Source organism: Phocoena phocoena, chromosome 2 (assembly GCF_963924675.1).
Source record: "Phocoena phocoena chromosome 2, mPhoPho1.1, whole genome shotgun sequence".
Lineage (NCBI taxonomy): Eukaryota > Metazoa > Chordata > Mammalia > Artiodactyla > Phocoenidae > Phocoena > Phocoena phocoena.
Window position 1 is genome coordinate 86756346 of NC_089220.1, and position 22450 is coordinate 86778795.

Below are 22450 nucleotides of genomic sequence, written 5' to 3' on the forward strand. Positions count from 1 at the left end.
AGAGCAGAGGGCAGGGCCAACCAACGCAGTCTTCTTTTTAAGGGTCTCAGTTCATTGAGATTACATGGTTTCATTCAAACTGTAACGTTACGTTAATGTCTTTTGCAATTTTCCCCACTGTTTTTGGAGATAGCAAACAAAGCTTTCCCCTGGAAAAGGCAAATGGTTTCTGTGATATTAATTTGTGTGCCATATGGACTATAGGAAAGACAATCCCTGATGGAGCATGAACCAATTTCAAATGTCCATAACTTCCTGGGCGTTTTGATGGTTTGTGTCCTTCCTCTGAGGTCCCCATTGAGTCCCTCTCACCCTTCCCTGCCTGGTTGGGGTGAACAGTGAGGGTCAGCCGTGTTAGGTGCTTTAAAGGCAAAACTGCAGCTGAACTCTCACCTCCTGAAATAATCCATTCTTTATTTCCCCAGGCTTGATGATCCCTGCACTGATAGAGCTGCTCAACTGCTAAAATCTTGTATTTTTTTTCACATCCAAACCAGATGTACATCTGCCTCTCCTCACCCTGAATTACATTCTGCCTGTGAGTTTCATTCCTGCCAGGGCAGTTCTGAGCTTCTACCCACGCCCTTCTGAGTCTAATGGGCCTCGAGGGCCATGACCAGGGATGAAGACTGTGCTTGTCTATAGGCACCACTGGACATGGGGTGTAAGGAGCACGTTGGCTTGGGGAGTAGCACGTGGAGGCCTGCTGTGTTATAATCTGCCAGCTGTGAAGTTCTGAGCCTAAGCTTTTGAGGCCGTGCCCTGGCCCTGGGGTGGGGTGGGGGGTCTCTGCTCTAATAGCTTTCTGCACCCTCCCCTGGCATTTTGTAAGCATGGGTGACAGTTTTGGATGTTGAGGAGCCTACTGCTGCTACAATGGGAGAAGACAGGTTCTGGGAGGAGGCTGAAGGCACAGCCAGAGCTGGTTGGGAACTGAGGCAGCCTCACAGCTCGTCTTGGGGGAGCTTGAGGATGGTTCTCCCCACCTCTGAGTTGTTTTGCTAACCCTGCTTGGCAGCTACTCCAAATGAGTTATATCCCCACATGGATGGCCTCAGTCTTCCCTCTTCTGGGAATGCTGGTTTTACTGGACATTCTTCCATATGCTGGGGAGCAGTAATGCCTGAGGCTGCTCTCCTATGCGATACCTACATTAGGGCCAGCTTCCCCCAGGGGGTGGCCTTTTCTCTGGGAGGACAGCTGTCCCGACTTTCTGCAAGAGCCTTGGGATGAACCTGGTGGCTTCAGCCTCAGGACAGACGGGAACAAGGGCCACAGAGAGGGGAGAAAGTTATGTTTCCTCAAAAGAGGAGAAGACAGTCCACTTTCCTGAGATGCACACCCCAAAATAAGACAGCTGGGCTCACTTCTCCCGCTCAGCCTAAGATAGGAGGGAAAACCAGGGGGCTGTGTCTGATGATGGCCAGACCTCAATAATTCCATACCTTGCATAGCCATTATACTTGGGAGTTTCCAAGGCACCTTCCCCCACCCCCCACCCCTTTCTACAGTGGGGGCAACAGGCTCAGAGAGGTTAAGCAACCTGCCCAGAAAATGTGTGGCAGAGCTCCTATTTTGACCTCATCCTTGACTTCCTAACCAGGGCTCTTTGCATTGTGCTTGCTGCCTACCCAGTAAATGCTTTCATCTCTTTAAAGTACTTGCATGTACATCAGCTTCCTTGAAACCCATGGGGTTTTACAAATGCAGCAACTAAGGTACTCACATAAATAAGGCCTTTGATGGTGGTTCTCTCCCAAAGGTTTAGTCTAATACTCTCAGATCTACAAACCCCTCCTGGACCACAGCTCATCAGGGCTGGATGGAATTACCCTTCACCTGACACCCAGCTGGTGTTCCCATTGACTGGATGAAACATTCTCCCTACCATTGGAGAAACTTGCTGCTGTCTCTAGTGAAATTCACTTCTTTTCAAGGTCCCTGTGAGGAACCGGTCCAGGTGACAACTTGGAGGAACCCCAGGTCCTCTCCAGAGCTCATGCTCACCTTCCATGATGGAGATGTGAACAGCTCTTCTCCGGGTCCTGGGGACGCTGCTCAGCCTTGGGCCATGGGTTATGGAGGGACAGCTGCGGCTGGGGACCATCCCTGCTCTGAGGTTAAAGAAAAAAAGAATTCTGTTGACTTAGTGCACTGACAAATGTGGTCAGGACTCAGAGTTGAGGACTGGTTACTAGAATTGCCTGAGGATTGCCTGGCTGTGTTAAGGTTTGTTTTGTTTTTAAAAATCTTTAATACCTGCTTTCTGCCTTTAGTCCCTGAATCCCAGTCAGAGACACTACTTCAAACTTGTCAACCTCCTTATATCCCAGACCTACCCGAACCTTTCTTTAGTGTGGCAGTGGTGCCACTGGTCCCCGGGCAGGATTGTCAGAGAGTAGAACCCCAGGATATGCGGTGCTCCTAAAAATGTGCCTAAGACTGATATGCGGCCTCCCCTGACTTCCCACAGAGGGCGGGGGGGGGGGGGTCCGTGTGAAGGCAGGTAGTAATGCTCCCATTCCCAGAGGTCAGTCTGGTTGGCAAACCCCAGACCTTTTGGCCAATCATATTCTCCCTCAGTCTTACCAGGTTTTAGGAGATGGCCTCTTGGAAATTTAGGATTTACAGTTATACATAAAGCATGGATCCTGAAACTATTTCAGACCTAGTGTGACTGGCTTCCTGTAATGCACTGTTTCCAGAGCCAATGAAATCTTGCTGCTTGGGCATGTCCTCCAAGGTCTATGACCAATTTCAGGGCTTGGGATGATGGTAGAGAATTACCCAGGAAGGTGGCTCCTGGGTCTGATGTACTACTGTCTGCATTAGCCCACCTTCCCTCATTCTCCAGGGTTATCCTGTTCCCATGCCTTTGGCTGAGATGGGTCTCTTCACCCTGCTGACCTGTTTGGAAGCCATCATGGCCAGAATCTTCACAGTACTCAAACTGCTGGCTCTTTTAAGAGTCCGAGATCTGAGCTGGACCTGGTTTGGGGATAAGCCCCTGGTGCCTACCTGTGTATTTCTGGTGGCTCCCGTTTGATCTTGGCACTGGACTCCATCACTTCCTTTGCAACTCGGCCACTATAAGTAGTATAAATAAAACAAGCAACAAGAAATGAGACAGTGTTCCAGGACTGAGCTCCTCTGTAAGATCTCAGATTCTTGAGCTGAATTGGGAAGTGGCCTCTTGGGCCTACCCCTTCTCAATGTTTAGGCCACTGAGTAGGGCTTGCTTGCTGGGGTAAAGAGCTCTAAGGCGTCCTGACAGCTCTCTGTCTCTGCGGTCTTTGGGATCTTCCATCCTCATTTAGGGATGATTCCTCATTGTCCAGCGTGTTCCAGAAATATTGCAAAAAAATGAAATCTTTAGATAGAAATGAAAGGAATCACTCGTACAGTTCTTATTTTGCTGCTTTTGTAAGGGCAGGAGAAGACACACATTTTAACCCCTACAGGCAAACGGCTGCAGGGAAGGAAAGAAATAGTCAAAGGGTTAGGAGACAGGAGAATCGGATGGAAACCTCACACTTCTCTGGAGGTTCCCAGTGTCTTTGTTCTCAGGATAAGGACCACTGGGCCACCCTTCTCCAGAGAAGGTCTGAAAATAGGTCCATAACGGTTACTTACTGTCACTATTTACCTGTATCGGAACCGGCTCCCTTTAAAGAATAAATTGCTGCTGGACACTGTGCGGACTTGGCTTGACTTCTCCAGCCTGCAGCAAGGCAAAGTCCAGTGTGAGAGATGGTCTGCAATGCCTTACAGCCTAAGGCTGTGTCCCCAGCTCCTTCCAAAGGCTACTTGAAAAAACCCCTCAGGAAAAGGCCCTTCACAGCCCTGCTTGTCTCTGACTCCTTTAGCACCTGGGGGCCGTGTTCACAGTCTCAGTGCTATGGACAGGCGTGCTGCAATCCACTTCCACGTTAGGAGAGTGAGGGCTCCCCAAGAGTGCCTCATGGGTTCACCATGGGGACTGAGAGAATAAATGTTAGGGAAAGAGAATGCCACCTGCTGAATCTCAGCCAGGCCACTGGTTAGCAGTGTGACCCTGGGCAAATTTTTCCTCTCTTAGCCTCAGTCTTATCTATAAAATGGTGGAGCTGGGACTGCTTGACCTCAGGAGTCCCTTCCAGTCCTAGTATTTGAGAATTCGTGTCCATGTCTGGGTAACTGTGGGTGGAGAAGAGAGTAGTGCCCTTCCTATTCCATCTCCTTCTTGGAGAGAACCTAAAGTATATTGTCACATTAGAGACTCTGAGAAGTCGTGAAGTGAAGAAACTAGCTGAACTTTAATAAAAGTTCCACCATTTGTTTGAACTTGGAACCATTTGCCCTCCCCCAGAAAGCCCATTAACACCACTTTCAAGGCTGTGAACAGCTGAGGTGGAGACTCTGGAAGCCACCCTTGAGTGACTGCTCTGATCCCTGTACTCCTCTCACTTAGAAAGGGAAGCATGGGCAGAGCTGCCCAGATTGAATCTCCTAAGACCTGACCCCATCCACAACATGTCCTGGGTGCCTGTAGTGCTAACCCAGCTGGGAACTGAACTGGTCTGAAGCCTTTGTCCTGAGCGGGCAGTGAATATTTAGGGAGTTGTCCCTATAATCCATGAACAGCAGGTGCTGGGGACACCATCCCCACCTGTCTCAGGGCTCCATGAGGCTCTGAGCCTACTTACTCTCCTGTCTGAGCACATTCCTTTTCTTTTTTTTTTTGGTTTAAAATATTTAATACGTGTTAGACACGTAAAGTTATTTTTTTCTGAGCGCCTTCTTGAGCCTGACCGGCTCCCTTCAAAGCACTAGGCCAAAAGCGGGGCAGGGATCTGCCCATGACAGACACTCTGAGTGAGGCCGAAGTGGCTCCTGCTAGCGACTTGGCATAAATGAGGGTCTGACCCAGGCTAGAGGCTTTTAACACCTAATTAGTAGTCATGGAGAACAGTGAAAAGCGGCCTTGCTTTCCAGTGTGGATGTGGGCAATCTGTTAAGGAAAGACTCAGAAACTGAGTTTGGTCACAGGCTCAGAAGCACAATTCTGTTCCCATGGCTCAGACGGAAAAACAAAGGAGGGCCTCCAGAAATGGCACTGAAATGTTTTCTCGGCTTTCCTTGGACAGCCAGGGACTGAATAGGAGGGAAATGTGACCACATGAAAGTCTTCCGAGTGTCTTCTCCATGAGAAGAAAGAAGCCCACTCAGGTGAGAATTCAGGCTGCCCATTCAACTCACCCCTGATTCTGGTATCAAATGCACAGAATTTATTATACAACTCAGAAAGCCTGCCCAAGAAACAGCCTGTGGGGGCCAGCATCCCACAGCAGTCAGCAGGTAGCAGAGTCTGTTGAGTGGAGAGGAAGACGGTGCCCTCCCAGCCCAGAGCAACGCTGCTCTGGATCCTCCTTACTGGAGGGAGAGCTATGGCCTGTCAGGAGAGGAGTATACCACACATTCTGTCTTACATTGTTCTGATTAAGATGCAGCTTATTAAAGCGTAAGTCATGGCATTCTATTTTAAGAACAAGACCAAGGGTTTTAGCGAAATATACTTCATCTGGCATCACCCGTTTCTCGATGGGCTATTTCGTTGCTCCGTAATGCTTTTATAACAACTTTTTTCATCAAAGAAAACTGGGCACAAAAGCCTCAATATACTTTACAAAATCATTTGGTAAGCTAACCTCTCTCCTTTGCCCCAAAGCTGCTATCTCAGTAACAGTCAAGTCCTTGCTTCCTCCAGCTACCCCACCCCCAGCTCCTGAGCACTTGGCCTGTCACTGGCAACACCTCTGTCAGTGACACACCAGGAAGGGCTGGTAGCAACCCCAGCTCAGCACCAGGCCACCCACTGGGGAGCGGGCCTCAGAGTCTCTCCAAGGCTTAGGGAGCTGCTCTGGGCTGTGCCTGTTCCTTCATGGAGCTCTTGTATTCTGGCTCTGAATGGCTCCAAGGGGCCAGCTTTATTCAAGTCAGGCACCTGTGGGCTTTCTCTGGCCCAAGCCTTACCCTGGAAAAAGACCCAGAACTGCTTTGCCACTGGGGCTGTCCAACGACATCGCAAGGTAGACACATTGGGCAACTCCGCTGACACACATTCCCAGACATCAGCTCTGACCCTCCAGGTGGTACAGACAGCCACCCGGAAAGGGGTCTGAGTTTTATAAGGAAGCCCAGCCTTGTCATCTCATGTCTCCTTTGTCAGAGTTTCTCAAACTTTCCTGCCCATTGTTCCTCTAAAAGTAGCTTCTATGGCTTTGGCCCTGATAAAGGCAGTTCCCATCCCAGGTGTCCACTCACTTGTAGAAGGCTTGGTTCTCTATCCCACATTTCCAGAGGTGCTTGCAGGCTTCTGGAGTTGGAGCAAAATATGTGAGAATAATTTTCTTCTCCTACAAAAAAATCCCACATAGAAACAGCTGAGTGTGGATGGCAAAGCGAAGGGTGAAGAGGCCCAGGACACTGAGCCCTGAGCTGTCTGAAGGCTCCCCAGTGCTCTCAGGGAGAGGCTTCAGACGGGGAAGGGGCTGCTGGCTGGAAGAGAAGCCTGCAGCACCCACAGGACAGAGCTGAGTTCAGTGCAGAAGGGCACACCTGGCAGGTCCAATCAGAGTAAGTCTCTGCTGGCACCGCTTGAACCAAGTGAGCCCTCCCCAGAGAAAGTGGCACTCTCATCTGGAATTTTCTTTCTTTCTTTCTTTCTTTTTTTTTTGGTATTATCTTCCTGGAATTTTCATATGGAAGTAAAAGAATCTTACTCTGTACTTCCTGGAGGTATGGAACCTGTGAGGGTCACCAGCATCCCTGAGGAAGTCCCTGTGCTCCAGGACCTACAGCCACCTGTCGTCATCTCATGTCTCCTCACCTCCAGCCTTGAACTTGGTCCCGGCTTGGCATGCAGGGGGCTTAGCTCTGCCTGGATGGACCACTTTGGTTCAGCCCTGGCCATCAGGAGCCACCCCAGTGCCCCAGCCCTCCCTGAAGAGAAGGAAGCCAGCACTCACCTCTTTCTGACTTACGTACAAATAAAAAGTCTTTCCTTCAAATTTCAGCTTGGTCACCTCATTCCTAGAAGCACAAAGAGAGCGCCCGTCATCTCACTGTGGGCTGCTTGCTCACAGCTAAGTCTTGTAGATGCACAGCCCACCCCGACTGGAAGGGGCTCCAGGCACAGACACAGTTTTAGCCAAAATTAGAACTGAAACAAGACAGCAGCGCAGGGGCCTTAGAGAACAGTTGTTGAAACAGTTCAATCCACAGTTTTCTGGTCAATCACACTATAATAATAGGGTGATAGGAGGATTTCGGGCTCATCAACAGTGGCTGTAAAAGGGAAACGTTTGCATGGGAAGTGAGTCTAGGTAGAGTGGTCCTGGGCCATTTCGGGATTTGGTTCATAACACAGGTGCATTATCTTGATGGGACTGTCAAATGTAAGATGCCACAGGTAGCTGATGAGGCCAAAGTTCAAGATAACAGCAAATAATGAAAAACAATGCGACCAGGTTCTGAGGGAGTTGAGTCTTTCAGGTGACTGTGCCACTGGATGGAAAATGCAGTTTAATGCAGACAAATGTCAAACGATCTCAGGGAGGGGGGCAGGGCAACATACCAAAGAGAGAGAACAGATTACATGGAACAGTCATGCAGCGTACTGACCAGGAAAGGGGCTTAGGGGTTTTTGTAGAAAAATCCTTGAAGCCACCAGCCCAGTGAATGGCTGCAGTAAAAGAGGCAAACAGGATACTGGGGTACATCCACCCGCAGGACAGACACAAATCAGAAGAAGTGACATGGTTACTGTACATGGCACGACTTAGACCTCACCTCCACATACTGCTCTCAGCCTTGGTTACATTTACAAAATGGAAAAATGACTGGGGTCTTAGGTGGATGTCCCTGAGAGCCAGAGAACTAGGCCTCAGCATTGGTCACTCCTCACTTCCCTTCCATTGGCCTGACACAGCTACCCTCTGGAGCCTGAAGGCCCTCCTACCTCACTGGGGGCAGAGCCTTTATTTTTCTACCTAACTGGGACCCCCCAAGGAGGTGTGACCATGCATATCTGCCTCCACTTGGCTTCTTCCTCTTTGCGATTTCTAGGGAGATTTCCTCAATATCCTAGAAAGTAGCAGAAAGGTAGTGAAAACAATGTACCCAATTTACTACAGGACAAAACTCAGGGGACAGAGGAAGGTCACCTGTTCCCTGGAAATCATAGCTGGGTCAGGATGAGAGCTCACAACTTCTGACCACCAGTTCTGAGCTAGTACTAGTAATCCCACATGGGATTCCTTCCCTGTTAGATTCCCTCCCAATCAATCAATCTCTCATACACATACAGAATACAGTAAATATCAATTGATTGATATATAAACAAGCACACAGATCATCCTAGGCTTCAACAAGCAAGATAGGAAAGTAGGAAATTTTCTATTGGAAGTGTGATTAAATTTACATCTATTACTTTAATGTTGAGGCATATGAAGAGACGTCCTGAAGAAATGGGCTGTGAGAGAAGCTATAGAAGGAAAAGGGTCTGGGACAACCCAGTGAGCAGCAGGGCTTCTGGAGGGTAAAGATACTTTAGGGACTACAGGCCCCGGTGTGTCCTACCTGTTTCTAGCTAAAATGCCCCCTACCAGCCACCTCATAAAGACAGCTACCCTGGTTGGAGTGTGGCCAGGATCCGGGCCTTCTAAGGAACATCAGATGACCCAGAGGTCTCCAAATAGCAAGTGCTCCTCCCTGGGAGAGCGGTGGCCTGACCCTGTTCACTGTCTTTTTCTGAAAAGTATCTTGTTGGACAGAAGACCCCAAACCCTCACCATCTTCACCCAAGAAGTGCAGTGAGTGGGCCAGCTTGAGAAGGGGTAGCAAATGGGCGTGTTGGGGAGCACACCGGTTAGCCCAGTGCAGCGGGCCGCCCTGGGAAGGGGGTTTCTGGGGAACGGGGCCTGGCCGGGCATGTCTGGGGAGCAGTTTCACAAGCACTGTGGTTGATCATGTCGCCAAGCTTCACAAGAGCCACAAGGGTTGGAAAGGGGGTGTCTGTCCACAAGCGCACAGGGGAGCTGAAGAGGATGTCGCAGGAGAGCTAGCCTGCAGCATCCCCAGCAGAAAGCTCACCAGGGAGCATCTCTGTCATCAGGGTCCCCGCTAGCTCTTCTTGAGAAGGCGGAGGAAACAAGACAGGAGCAGGCTTCCCTGGCTGAGCTCTGCTGGGCCAAGGAAAGACACCTGTCCAAGCCCCTGAGAGGAGCTGGCCAGCTTAGACTTGGCAGTCTAAGGCCCAGGAAGGTTCAGAGATCACAGGGGCTTAGTAAAATATGCAACATGAGGCTGCAAGATGTTTGCATGGGCCAGAAAAAGGGTCTCTAGGAGAGCCAAACGTCCATCAACAAACCAGAGTCTGCTGCATCGGCTCACAGAGCCACGCAGCAGAACAGACCCCAACAGGTGGGCGGACAGGAAGCAGTTCCGAGCAGCTGTGGCTGCAGCAGTGGCTCTTGCCTGCTAGAATTGGGAGTGGGAGAGGCAGGGGAGGGAAGAAAGAGTGGGGATGTGACTCTTGGAGGCTGAGGACACCTAAGCCCTGAAGAGGGACAGGAGACAGAGCAGCATCTGTGCTCCAGCAGGCAGTGCCCACCGTGGGGTTTGGTCTGAGGAGGGTGTTTTGCCAGAGCAACAGGGTAACTTGTATCTGCCCCAGGGGTCATTGCAAGCCCTCCTTCGTTAGGAGAGTGGGTAAGGAGTAAACATCCCTGCAGATGCTATGGTCCTCAGCGGGGGACAGTCCCAAGGACTTAGTTCTCATGGGAACTTTGCTTCCCTAACATTGGCTCCAGCTCTAGACGTCTCATCCTACCCAGAAACCAACTTTCCATACCTTTCTCTCTCTGGAGAGGCTGTTGGCTCTCAGGAACACCCCTGTGGAAGCATAGGATCCCTAGAAGAGACCACTACCTTCGTCAGTTACCATTATGGATGCAAGGCTTTGGAGAGGGCTCAGAACCAGAACTCGCCCAATCACAGACATAGGACATGGGAACCACAGCCCTCCCCAGTTGGTGAGGTATAAAAAGCCTGTTTTGGAAATAAAGATACTCACCATTTAATGAAGTGGACCCTCTTGTTTCCTTGCAGAACAACAAACCCAAAAGGAGTGAAGGCCAGAAATGCAGCATTTCCTGACACGTCCTGTAACACATAAAGATTTCTCATCAGGGTGATGCAGGCATAGAGGTAAAAGGGTGAGAAACACAGTTGTTCACTGGGGATACAGGGTTAATACTTGGCCGTTGGTCACAGAGGGAAGAGCCTGGCATTTGGAAGTAATAGCCAAGTTACTTACCTTTTCTGAGCCTCGGTGGCCTTAACTGTAAGTTGTAGATTATACTACCAATCTTAGAAAGCTGTGGTGAATATCCAAAGAGAACCACAAACCCTCACACATTGCTGGTGGGATTGTAAAATGGTGCAGTCACTTTGGAAAGCAGTTTGGAAGTTCTTCAAATTGTTAAACGTAGAGTTACTATATGACCAAGCAATTCCACTCCTAGGTATGTACCCAAGAGAACTGAAAACTATGTTCACGCAGAAACTTGTGCATGAATGTTCATAGCAGGATTATTCATACCGGCTGCAAAGTGGAAATAATTCAAATGTCCATCAGCTGATAAGTGAATAAACAAAATGTGGTACATCCACACAATGGAATATTATTCAGCAGTAAAAAGGAATGAAGTACTGATACCTGTAACAACACAAATGAACCTTGAAAACATTATGCTAAGTGAAAGAAGCCAGTTACAAAAGATCACATGTTGTATGCTTGCATTTATATGAAATATCCACAACAGGAAAATCCAGAGAGACAAAAAGTACACTACTGGTTGCCAGGGGCTGTGGGGAAGAGGAGGTAGGGAGTGACAGCTAATAGGTACAGGGTTTATTTTTGATGGTGATGAAGATGTTCTAAAATCAGATAGTGGTGACTGTTTCACAAGTTTCACAATTCTGTTAATGGACTAAAAACCATCGAACTGCACACTTTGAAAAGGATGGATTTTTTTTGATGTGTGAATTATATTTCGAGAAAGCTGTTCTGTGTGAATGAGAGAGAGAATAGCAGTTATCATTATCATGATGGCCTGACACACTGGGCTCCCTCAGGAAAGTTTAGCGGAAGAAAATATAAGAAGCAACTGGCCAAGTGGAACAGCGATCGCCAGCCCTGTGGTGCCTGAACCAACAAAGAGGCCTCCTGGTCACCTGTCACTATCAGTTGGTAAACACAAGGCTTAAGGTTCTACTGGGTAAAGAGGGGAGAAGGTGCAGAAGCTGTAGGTCCTGGTTCCATCACGTGGGAAATGAGCTCTAGGAGGCCCAGGTCTTTTCTAGCCTGGGATGGGGCACAGAAAGCTGGGTGACGATTATATTCTCTCACCTGATAGCGGCCGCAGGTGAGAATCTGCTCTGTCAGGGTGTGTGTTCAGGTGGCCAGAAAATTATGCCATGCTGCTGATCGAATGGGCATACAGGCCACTTGTCTGGGCCACAGCTCAGATAGTGCCATGGCGTCGGGGCCAGGCCCCTGGTGTGATGGGTGCAAGTGTGGGCCGTGGCTGTCAGGCTCTCCTAGTCTCTCCGGCCTTCAGGCTTTGCCTCCCTGGCACAGATCTTCAGCCTAATCAGTCCTAAGAACAGTGGGGCCTCTGCAGGGCCTCATGAGCCTTGCCTCAAGGAAAAGTGCAGTTTTGCCTTAAAGCTATCTCTTAGAGTCAGGATTACAGGTGTGAGCATCTGGGCCCAGGAAATAAACTAAATATATATTTTGCAGACATTTGAATTAATGTATAGTTGTTACTGTCCTTTCCTCAGGGTCTGTCGTGACCCCAACATTTGGCTGCAAGCACAGTGTCATTCAACCCATGGGCACAGCAAAATGCTGTTTAAAAATAACCTGAATGGAGATACTTTGAAGCCACGGGGCTGGGCTTCCCCCTGCCTGTCATCAGGGCTTGGTGGTGGGTGCTAACAGCTGAGCGCCAGCACTGCACACAAACACTGTCCCTCACAGGGGGCACCGGCACTAACTGGGCAGGCTGGCCTGGGGGCGGGGCGGCAGTGGGTGAGGGAGGGCTCTGCCCACAGGGTTGGAGGGTGGGCACCGGGCGGCTTTCAGCTCACTGTGCAGGCAGGACCCGAGGAAGGCCTACAACTGCGGGTTTAGACAGAGACTCGAGGGTGGAGGCCTTACCTTATTTGTACTCAGAGAACAGGCCTGCAGCAGACGTTTATCAGGAGAATGTGTGAGGCAGTGAGGTGGGGGCCAGAGGGACCAGTGTGGCTGCCGGGGGCGGGGGGAAGCCCACACGTGAGCAGAACGAGGGGAGGGCACAGTGGGGCAGAGGGGGGAAGGTGTCTTCTGCTGCTTGCTGAAGGACAGGCCCAGGAGGAAGAACAGGCGGAAGGATGGAAAGGAAGGGCAGGGCCTGCAGAGGCTTGTGGATGGATTGTGGATGGTAGAGGAGGGAGGGGAAGCAGCGAAGTGGGCAGGGAAGGCCTCCCTCCAGGTCTCACACTCCAGGCCCCTGTGGGCAACGGTAGAAGAGCACCTGCACCAGAACCACGGGCTCCGGGTCAGTCAGCCCAGGTCCTGGCTCTGCACTCACCGCCCGTGTGGCCTCAGCCAGGTCCCTTCGTTGCCCTGTGTTTCAGGCCCCTCGCTGTCAAGTCAGGGTTGATGATATCATCTGCCTCTTAGGCTGTGCTCTGTAAGCACCCAATAAATGCTAATGGTTGTGTTCTTGTTAATAATATTATAGCTGCTACTGATTAGCTGAGTTTATTGAACTCAATACAGAATCTCTTTTCAAAAAGCCTAACATTTTACTATTTTTCCTGATGCTGATGGATTTAAATTTTGCTATTTAGGAAAAGAGGGTGTGGGAAGTTGAGGTAGAAAGGGAGAAGTTACTCATTGTTAGGGACCATGGAGAAGGGGGATGTGGGTGATACATTGAGGGTCCGGGGGAAAAGTGAAGTGGGCAGGAGGGGAAGGACATCTGTGAGAGTCATCGCAGTGACAGGCCTGTCTCTGGCCAGAGCAAAGGGAAGGGCAGGTCCTCCCATGAACTGGGTGGCGCTGGCCATCTGCACCGCCCGTACACCACAGGGCCGGCCTCCAAGTGAAGGCAGGTATTGGAGTTAGAGGGGAACAGTCTCTCCTGACCAGACTGGCTGATTTGGAACAGGGAACAAACTGGGAGTAAATCCCTATTAGATGCCAATAAGTATTACTTATTATCCCAATAAGTAATAATAGCGCCTTGTGCAATCCCAATCCATCCTCCCATTTGAAGAGAGCAATTATCCAAACTGCTTCCAAGGCAATAGTGGCAGATGAAGCTGCAAGGCCCTGGCACGTGGGCATCCACAGTGCGGGCAGCTGGGATGTTTGCTACTCGTCTCTGGCACATGAGGCATGGGATTGGAATTACAGCAAGAAACCTCACATCTGGACCAGCATCAGGGAGTTCCCTGGTGGTCCAGTGGTTGGGATTCCACACTTGCTTTCACTGCTGAGGGCTCAGGTTCAATCCCTGGTTGGGAACTAGGATCCCCCAAGCTGCACAGCACACCCGAAAAAAAAAAAAAAAAGAGCGTGGACCAGCGTGAAAACACAAACAGGCAGCCACAAGTTTCCCAGTTTCTTTCATCTAACGAGCCATTCTCCTTGTGAGCCTGCCCTTTGGATTTGTATGTGGAAGGACAAGCTATGTGACAGAAAGAGAAGGAAATGAGGATGAGGAGAGAAGTGACACAGATGGCAGGAAGCTGCTCCTCAGCTCTTCCATCTTATCAAGCTGGATTCTGTCTTTCCTCCCTGTCCCCTGCCCATCCCAATGCAATCAGCACCCACAGGACTGAGCCATTAACTATATGGGAGGTGGAATAAAAACTCAGGTCTTGACAGCCCCACAGCAGATATCGCCAGGCCTGCTCTACATCAGGTAACAGTCAAAAGACTTTAGTTTGCTTCTATGGTTGTGAGGTGACAAATCTATTTTCAATTTTTCATCCTTGTGGAAGAAGCTTCAGCCTTGGTTCTACTTGCTTCTCTGGACCTCAGTTTCCTCATCTGTAAGATGAGGACAATAATACATACTCCAAGAAATACTATCGATACTTCCATCCGATTTTAGGGAGATGGCCTAAATGATGTACTGCCAGGACAAGGCCACTGTGTTTTTCTTGAGGAGGGGATGGATTTGCACAGTCATTCATGTTCATAGGGAACCCACCATCAAACTTGACCTGCATCAATACATCATCATCAAATGTTCACCCTAAGATGATCACTCTGTCTGGAAAAGGATTTTTGGAAATCATAGTACTGACTGGTTCTTGGAAATAGGGACATCTGGCCATCTTTGCCCAGATCTACCTCTGGATACAATGAAGTAGGCTTCTGTCTGCTGCTCCCCAGAGGACATCCTGGATGTGTCTGAGTCAGGACCACAGCATTCTTGGTTGTTATGCCTCTCAAAGTCAGCCATCCCCTCTCTGGTGCACAACTGAAACTAATTCAGTCTGGGTGGACGAAGCCTCTATTATCCTTAAAAAACCTGAGAGAAGAAGATTCCATACGCTCTTCCAGACAGTGGTGCCCATTCCTGAAAGGGCTTACAGCTGGGGACCTTCACATTCAATCAATCATGAAAACCACCCAGTTTTAATACACTGAAACACAGCCACAAGAAACCAGAGTGGAAATGAGGAGGAGGAGGAGGCAGGCACCCTGGAAGAGGCTTGGCATCAACCCGTGACAGCTCAGAAATGGAAATCTGGGCAGAAACTTGCCACTTAAGTGGCTTTAGTTCTTCATTTTGGCAATAAACCTAACACGCTCCCCGCAGTGTAGCCAAGAGGGGCCCACCTGAGGGTGAGGGCAAGCCATCACTGATGCTTCTTGTTCTGCTTCTCTGAGGTCAAGGGCAACGTGTCAAATGGGGAGTGGGTTTATTTAGAGAGGAGCTTTGGTAGCTGGATTATGAAAGTAATGATCCTGTTTTAAGAGCAACGGAGTGACACTATCATTTTATTTGTGTGGTTGACCTAACCTAGACCCTGCTGAAATCAATTTTCTCCTGGTCTATCTATACAAAACAGACATAAAGCCATTTGGTGAATTTACATTACATTTTTCTATGATGATTTCAGTAGTCTCGTAGGTCTTTCGTCCTCTCTTGATCAGAACTGGCAGTGAGTCCCGCTTTGTTCCTAAATAAATGCCACCTCTCCGGATGGAAGACCATGAATGATAACTGAAAGAGCACAGCACTGAAACTCCACAACTCCAAGTTTGAGTCCCAGTACCATCCTTGCCACTAACACTGGACATGTTAGTTAGTTCCTCAGAGCTCAGTGTTCTCATCTTAAAAAGACAAGAATGTCTTCTTTTTTTTAAAATAAATTTATTATTTTATTTATTTATTTTTGGCTGCATTGGGTCTTCGTTGCTGCGCGTGGGCTTTCTCTAGTGGCGGCGAGTGGGGGCTACTCTTCGTTGCGGCGCACGGGCTTCTCATTGTGGTAGCTTCTCTTGTTGTGGAGCACGGGCTCTAGGCACGCGGGCATCAGTAGTTGTAGCATGTGGGCTCAGTTGTGGCTCACGGGCTCTAGAGCACAGGCTCAGTAGTTGTGGCACACGGGCTTAGTTGCTCCGTGGCATGTGGGATCTTCCTGGACCAGGCCTCAAATCTGTGTCCCCTGCATTGGCAGGCGGATTCTTCTTCTTTTTTTTAAACATCTTTATTGGAGTGTAATTGCTTTACAATGTTGTGTTAGTTGCTGCTTTATAACAAAGTGAATCACGTATATGTGTACATATATCCCCATATCCTCTCCCTCTTGCATCTCCCTCCCACCCTCCCTATTCCACCCCTCTAGGTGGTCACAAAGTACGGAGCTGATCTCCCTGTGCTATGCGGCTGCTTCCCACTAGCTATCTATTTTACATTTGGTAGTGGATATATGTCAATGCTACTCTCTCACTTCGTCCCATCTTCCCCTTCCCCTTCCCCGTGTCCTCAAGTCCATTCTCTATGTCTGCATCTTTATTCCTGTCCTACCCCTAGGTTCTTCAGAACCATTTTTTTTTTTAGATTCCATATATACGTGTTAGCATACGGTATTAGTTTTTCTGACTTACTTCACTCTGTACGACAGTCTCTAGGTCTATCCACCTCACTACAAATAAGTCAATTTTGTTTCTTTTTATGGCTGAGTAGTACCCCATTGTATATATTTGCCACATCTTTTATTTATTTTTTTACTCTTTTTGTTGATTCTTTTTCTTTTTAACATCTTTATTGGCGTATAATTGCTTTACAATTGTGTGTTAGTTTCTGCTTATAACAAAGTGTATCAGCTATACATATACATATATCCCCATTATCTCCTCCCTCTTGCATCTCCCTCTCACCCTCCCTATCCTACTCGTCTAGGTGGTCACACAGTACGGAGCTGATCTCCCTGTGCTATGTGGCTGCTTCCCACTAGCTATCTATTTTACATTTGGTAGTGTATATATATCCATGCCACTCTCTCACTTCATCTGAGCTTACCCTTCCCCCTCTCCGTGTCCTCAAGTCCATTCTCTACGTCTGCGTCTTTATTCCTGTCCTGCCCCTAGGTTCTTTATAACCCTTTTCTTTTTTAGATTCCATATATATGTATCAGCATTCGGTATTTGTTTTTCTGATTTACTTCACTCTGTATGACAGACTCTAGGTCCATCCACCTCACTACAAATAACACAATTTTCTTTCTTTTTATGGCCGAGTAATATTCCATTGTATATATGTGCCACATCTTCTTTATCCATTCATCTGTCGATGGACATTTAGGTTGCTTCCATGTCCTGGCTATTGTAAATAGTGCTGCAGTGAACATTGTGGTACATGCCTCTTTTTGAATTATGGTTTTCTCAGGGTATATGCCCAGTAGTGGGATTGCTGGGTTGTATGGCAGTTCTAGTTTTAGGTTTTTAAGGAACCTCCATACTGTTCTCCATAGTGGCTGTATCAATTTACATTCCCACCAACAGTGCAAGAGGGTTCCCTTTTCTCCACATCCTCTCCAGCATTTATTGTCTGTAGATTTTTTGATGATGACCATTCTGACCAGTGTGAGGTGATACCTCGTTGTAGTTTTGATTTCCATTTCTCTAATGATTAGTGATGTTGAGCATCCTTTCACGTGTTCGTTGGTAATCTGTATGTCTTCTTTGGAGAAATGTCTATTTAGGTCTTCTGGCAGGCGGATTCTTAACCACTGCGCTACCAAGGAAGCCCAAGAATGTCTTCTTGGCAGTGTTGTTGTAAAGATTAAATGAGATTGGGACTTCCCTGGTGGTCCAGTGGTTAGGACTCTGCACTTCCACTGCAGGGGCACAGGTTCGATCCCTGGTCGGGGAACCAAAATCCCCCATGCCGTGTGGCGTGGCCAAAAAAAATAAATAAATAAGGTTAAATGAGATAGTGTAAGTGGCTGGCATGTGGAGGCTCTCGATAAATGGCACCTTCATGATTCATGATAAGGCTGGGCTCATGTGGTGGGTCCGACCAGTTCAAATCCTTGACAGGGCAGGAGGCCACAGTCTGGGCCTGCAGGAGACCCAAGGCAAACAACCAGTCCCAGGCCCCCTGGAAAGAACAAGATGGTGAGAGGTTGGAGAGGTGTCAGGGCCGGGGAGCAGATGCAACACTGTGCTGTCAGTGGTTTGCTCCATCCTCCTCATCCAGCAGCTGTAGGCTTGGTCTGCTAGGGGCTCCTGCCAGGAGTTGGGGGTCAGTGGAAAGGCAGAGAGCTCAGGACAGCTTGTGCAAGTTCAGAGTTTGGGTATTAGTGTAAGACAGCTAGCTACTGGAGCCCTCTGGTTGTCCCTCCCAGAGTGGGTAGGATATCCTCTTCCTAGTCCCAGGGCCAGGCAAGGGCCCTCTGGGCAGAAAGAAACCATCAGAAAGAACAGCAGCTTCTTAATCAGTCCAGGAGAACAGAGCCCATCCGAAGCGTTGGTCTGATCTCATTTAATTATCGAAACGATTCCTCTTCTTCTGTCCTCCCTAGGGCTGTGTGCCCCAGATTCCCAGAGCTCCAGTAATTGCCTCTCTGTTAATAGAAATCATCAGTATCTATTACACCAAGCACTCCAGCTTATTTCGGCTCTCCTTGTAGCAACATTAAGGCGAGGGCTTGGTAGCCTATCACCAAAGTGACTCTACTTAATGACAAGAGTAAAGGCTCCCAAACTGTTCTCCTTCCTCAGGAGGGCCGAGGGAATCCTGAACCAGAGCCTAATGAGATGAGCCGCAGGGTCTGCAGCAGGGCGCTGACGTGGCCCCGGGTGAGCAAGAAGTACGGGGCCCAGGAACAAGGGAGCGGAATCCCAGCAAGATGACTGCTCCCACCTTCTCCCCAGAGGAAGTCTCCTGGGGGCTTCTGCTCCATAGAGATACACAGCAACAGGAAGTGACCTTAGTTCATATATTCTTGCTCTGCCACTCAGGGCCTTGTACACTGTGGCCTCCTGGAAACTTCATCTTCTTCATCTTCTTGTCTATAAATCAGGAAGAATAATATCTACCTCCCGGTGCTGGCATGAGGATTAGATAAGAAAATAATGTGAAAGGATTCCAGTGGGCCTGCTAGGGAAGGTGTGCCACAAACCTCTCTTCCCTCTCTCCTTCTAGGAGTGGGTGCCGTGGGGATGAAATGATAGGATATATGGGATTGGGCCTTGTGCAGTGCCTGGTATGAAAGCCGGTTCCTTCCTGTAGCCTCTTCACTTCTGTGTCTGTTGGTGGACAGAGTCATCAAAAGACAGGCCTGAGCCAGGACCCCCGCAGTCCTAGGGTGCATGTGGGTTTGGGCTGGACACCAAGCTGGGTGCCGCTGTAGCTTCCAGACCCCCATAGGCAACAGCAGAGAATCCCCACCCTGCTACACTCAGTTGTCATGCTCAGGTTCACCGTCAGCCCACCTCCACGTGCCATCAGGTGACAGCCCTGCCTAGGGACCCATCTCTGAAGAGGTGGGCACTCTGTGTGGCCTCAATGGGACTGGACAGATGTGGGGTTAAATGCAGAGGTGACCTGGCATCTTCTGTTGACCATATCTATCTTTAGGCAGCTATGTCTTTTTTTTTTTTTCCTTCTAACCAAAGGTCTCACATATTTACTACTAAACCAAAGCACTAGTGCAGAAACACGCAAAGAGAAAAATAATTTTCCCAATAAAACACACCCAGCTCGTCAGACGGTAGTGATGTTCTCAAAGTGATATGGTAAGATGCAAGTGACCTTGACACAGCATAAATGTGTGCCACTTCATAGGCGAGGCTCCTCACAGACCCAGCGTGGTTCTTCTCCAATGTCTTCTCTTGGAGTTGTACCTCATTTTGTTACCAGTTTTCATTCGAACCCATTGGGGAATGGGGTGATTCTGCTTTTGCTTCTTGGCCAGGAATTGCTTGATCCTGAAAGTCTTGTGAGAAGACAAGACCTGTGAGCCTTGTGAGAAGACATGGAGCAAATCCAGCCGCACATAGGATGGCGGAGAAGAGAAGAAGGCAGCTGTTGTCTTTTCAGGTCCTGAAGTGACTCAGCAGTTCAGGGAGCACAGGTGCGGAGTATCTGCTGACTTTAACACGGATGAGGAAAGCCAGGCTCAGAGAAGTTTCTGAAGGCCCCAGGAAGGAGGAGACCAGCCCTGGAGCCAAGGCCAGCTGACTCCAAAGCTCTTGTCAGTCAGTCCTCTGCAGGCCCCTGCTGATAGTATCTGAGGAATTTATGCAAGTTAAACTACATCGGTTGTACACAAGGCATTATTCAGGAAGCTTTGCTAATTCATTTGTAAATATCCATATGTCTTCTTTTTTTTTTTTTTTGGTATAAAATGGCATGAATGTGTTTTCTGACAGTGCTGGCCCCCAAGAGCACAGGGGTTATCTTCAGTAGGCTGTGCTGGTAGATAGGGAACTGTGGAGCTGGGAGGGTGACCAGGTTTCTGAGTGCCAGAATGTTCTCAAAGTTCATATTTGAAGTTTTGGCATTAAATCCTACGCAACAAAAACATCACCATCTCCTCACCAAGTGGCCAAGGGAAACGCAACTCTGCCTCCACATCACTGGGTTCCTCGGTTTCTATTCTATTAATTTTTTTTGGAAACTTATGGTGCCCCTCACTTATTAGGAAGAAGTGTTTGAGAATCAGTTTTACTTGTGATACTGGGGTCTCTCCAGTAGTGGAAAGAGAGAGGCAAAGATTTGGAGAAACTGAGGCAGAGACCAGAAGTGTCAGAGCAGCTGGGATGAGGAGATGAAGCGCAGGGACCCGGCCACAGAGAGACAGGAAGAGGCCACGGGTCTTCACTGCTTTCCACAGTCTCGAGTGGCTGCCCGAGCTCGTCTCTGAAATGCTAGTGAGTAATCACAGAGGTTCCTCTCTGGGCAGAGCCTCCCTGGCTGGTTCCTGTCCTGCCCTCACACGCGCATAAGGGAATTAAACGTGACTCCACTGCAGTTCCATGCAGTGACTTAGGCCGCTGCAGTCAATAAAAACCCACTCTTGGAAAGAAAACAGATTACGGGTCAGGGAAGGGTGGGCAGTGCGCTGAGCAGCCTCTGATCATTCCCTGTGGGGGGCCTCCCCCATTCCTCTTCTCTTCACTTCCACCAAATTACCCACTGCTGCCTAAGTGGGGCCCCGGTTTCCAATTTGTTATTTCCATGGACTTTGCCCCGGACCCTCTGACATCGATGTGGCACCACAAGATCATGCAGCGTGGAAACCAGAGGAGTTTTCACAACGAGACATTTTCTCTGGCGTCTGTCACTAAAAAAGCCAATCATCCCAATATTGAAGGGGCGGGTGGCACAGGCGCGTGGTCCCTCCCTGCCTGTCACCCTCTAGAGCAGCGGTCCCCAACCTTTTTGGCACCAGGGACCAGTTTTGTGGAAGACAATTTTTCCATGGATGGGGGCAGGGGGAAGATGGTTCAGGCCGTAATGCGAGCGATGGGGAGCAGCAGATGAAGCGCTGCTCACTTCCTGCTGTGCGGCCCTAACAGGCCACGGACCGGGGACCCCTGCCTAGAGGGGGCAAGGTCAGCACAGTCTCCGGCCATGGGGGCGGGTCTTACCTTACACGGGTGAGGGTCCACTCCGTATGTCTCCAACGTCTGCGCTTTTCTTAAAAAGTTCAGCTCTGATGTTGCTGGTGTTTGGCCACTGGAATAAAGAAAACGGGATGATTTCAGGATTTCCTGCTCCCATAGGTTCCCCTGAGGTAAACTCAATTAGGAAGTGCTCAGGGTGTCTCACACTCCGATTTTTCCATAGAGTGTGCTCCCTGCTCCGTCCTAGGACCGACTTCAGAGACTCTTATCTAGGGTCAAAACCTTGTAAGTCTTCAGAGTGAGGCAGGCTACATAATGAATGACATGGGCTGAGTGTAATACAATAGGGAGTGGTGGGGACTAGGGCAAACTGGGAGTGCCACCCCGTCTAATGAGGGCAGCTGCTCCTCAGCTATAGTCTTGGAATGCAGTCTTGGATTGTGGTCACACCATCATTGCTAGGTGTGATTTTTTTTTTTTTTTTTTTTTTTTTGCGGTACGCGGGCCTCTCACTGTTGTGGCCTCTCCCGTTGCGGAGCACAGGCTCCAGACACACAGGCTCAGGGGCCATGGCTCACGGGCCCAGCCGCTCGGCGGCATCTGGGATCTTCCCAGACCGGGGCACGAACCCGTGTCCCCTGCATCGGCAGGCGGACTCTCAACCACTGTGCCACCAGGGAAGCCCAGGTGTGATTTTTAAAGAGAATTCACAGATACCGAATTTTATGTGGCATTTCGGTTTTAAGTACTATGGGGGCAGAAAAAAAATACATCTGTAGGCTGGCTGCAGGCCATCTGATCTAGACTGAAACACAAAGAAGGGACCTGTATATCTTGCTGCCTAACCCTCTTCCTTTACCAAATGGGAACACAGGAATGGAGGGTAAAGAAATGCAACAGAAGACAGTGCTGAGCTCCCCAGACTCCACAATAGCTCTGTCTGCCCACAGGGTGATGACTGTGAAAAGGAAACAAGCAGAAAAATGGAAGAAACCAGCGCTGACACCAAGCCATCTGAAGAAGAGGCCTTCAGCATCACTCCCCTCCTGGCTGCCTCTTTAGCAGGGGTGTGGATGGGCTCCACGCAGAACCAGTGCAGGATCACCACAGGCTCTCTCAGGGTCCAGTGCCCTGGGAAGCTGACCTCCTTCTACAGATGTGGGATTGGCTTCAGTATGAGGAGGTGTGGGCAGTTTGTCAAGTCAACAACTCTGACGGCTGGTGGGCAGGACTGAAACTTTCTAAGTTATCATTTGTCTC

General features: G+C 49.2%; 1 protein-coding gene and 1 non-coding gene across 6 annotated transcripts in view; one reads left to right on the plus strand and one right to left on the minus strand.

Moving 5' to 3' along the window:
* FRMD5 (FERM domain containing 5) overlaps positions 1 to 22450 on the minus strand; it is a 343195-nt gene that overhangs the window by 4627 nt on the left and 316118 nt on the right. For 4 of the 5 annotated variants that reach the window (XM_065871164.1, XM_065871162.1, XM_065871163.1 and 1 more), the window contains exons 7-13: positions 21215 to 21302; positions 10115 to 10203; positions 7008 to 7071; positions 6304 to 6395; positions 3647 to 3721; positions 3019 to 3087; positions 2008 to 2114 (exon numbers count right to left, since the gene is read on the minus strand). In XM_065871164.1, the coding sequence (XP_065727236.1) occupies positions 2008 to 2114; positions 3019 to 3087; positions 3647 to 3721; positions 6304 to 6395; positions 7008 to 7071; positions 10115 to 10203; positions 21215 to 21302 (584 nt within the window). The remainder of the gene's footprint in view (positions 1 to 2007; positions 2115 to 3018; positions 3088 to 3646; positions 3722 to 6303; positions 6396 to 7007; positions 7072 to 10114; positions 10204 to 21214; positions 21303 to 22450) is intronic. The other variant, XM_065871166.1, reaches the window with a different exon arrangement.
* Positions 17418 to 17489, plus strand: TRNAG-UCC (transfer RNA glycine (anticodon UCC)). Its single transcript has one exon. It is a non-coding gene; the product is annotated as a tRNA-Gly (tRNA).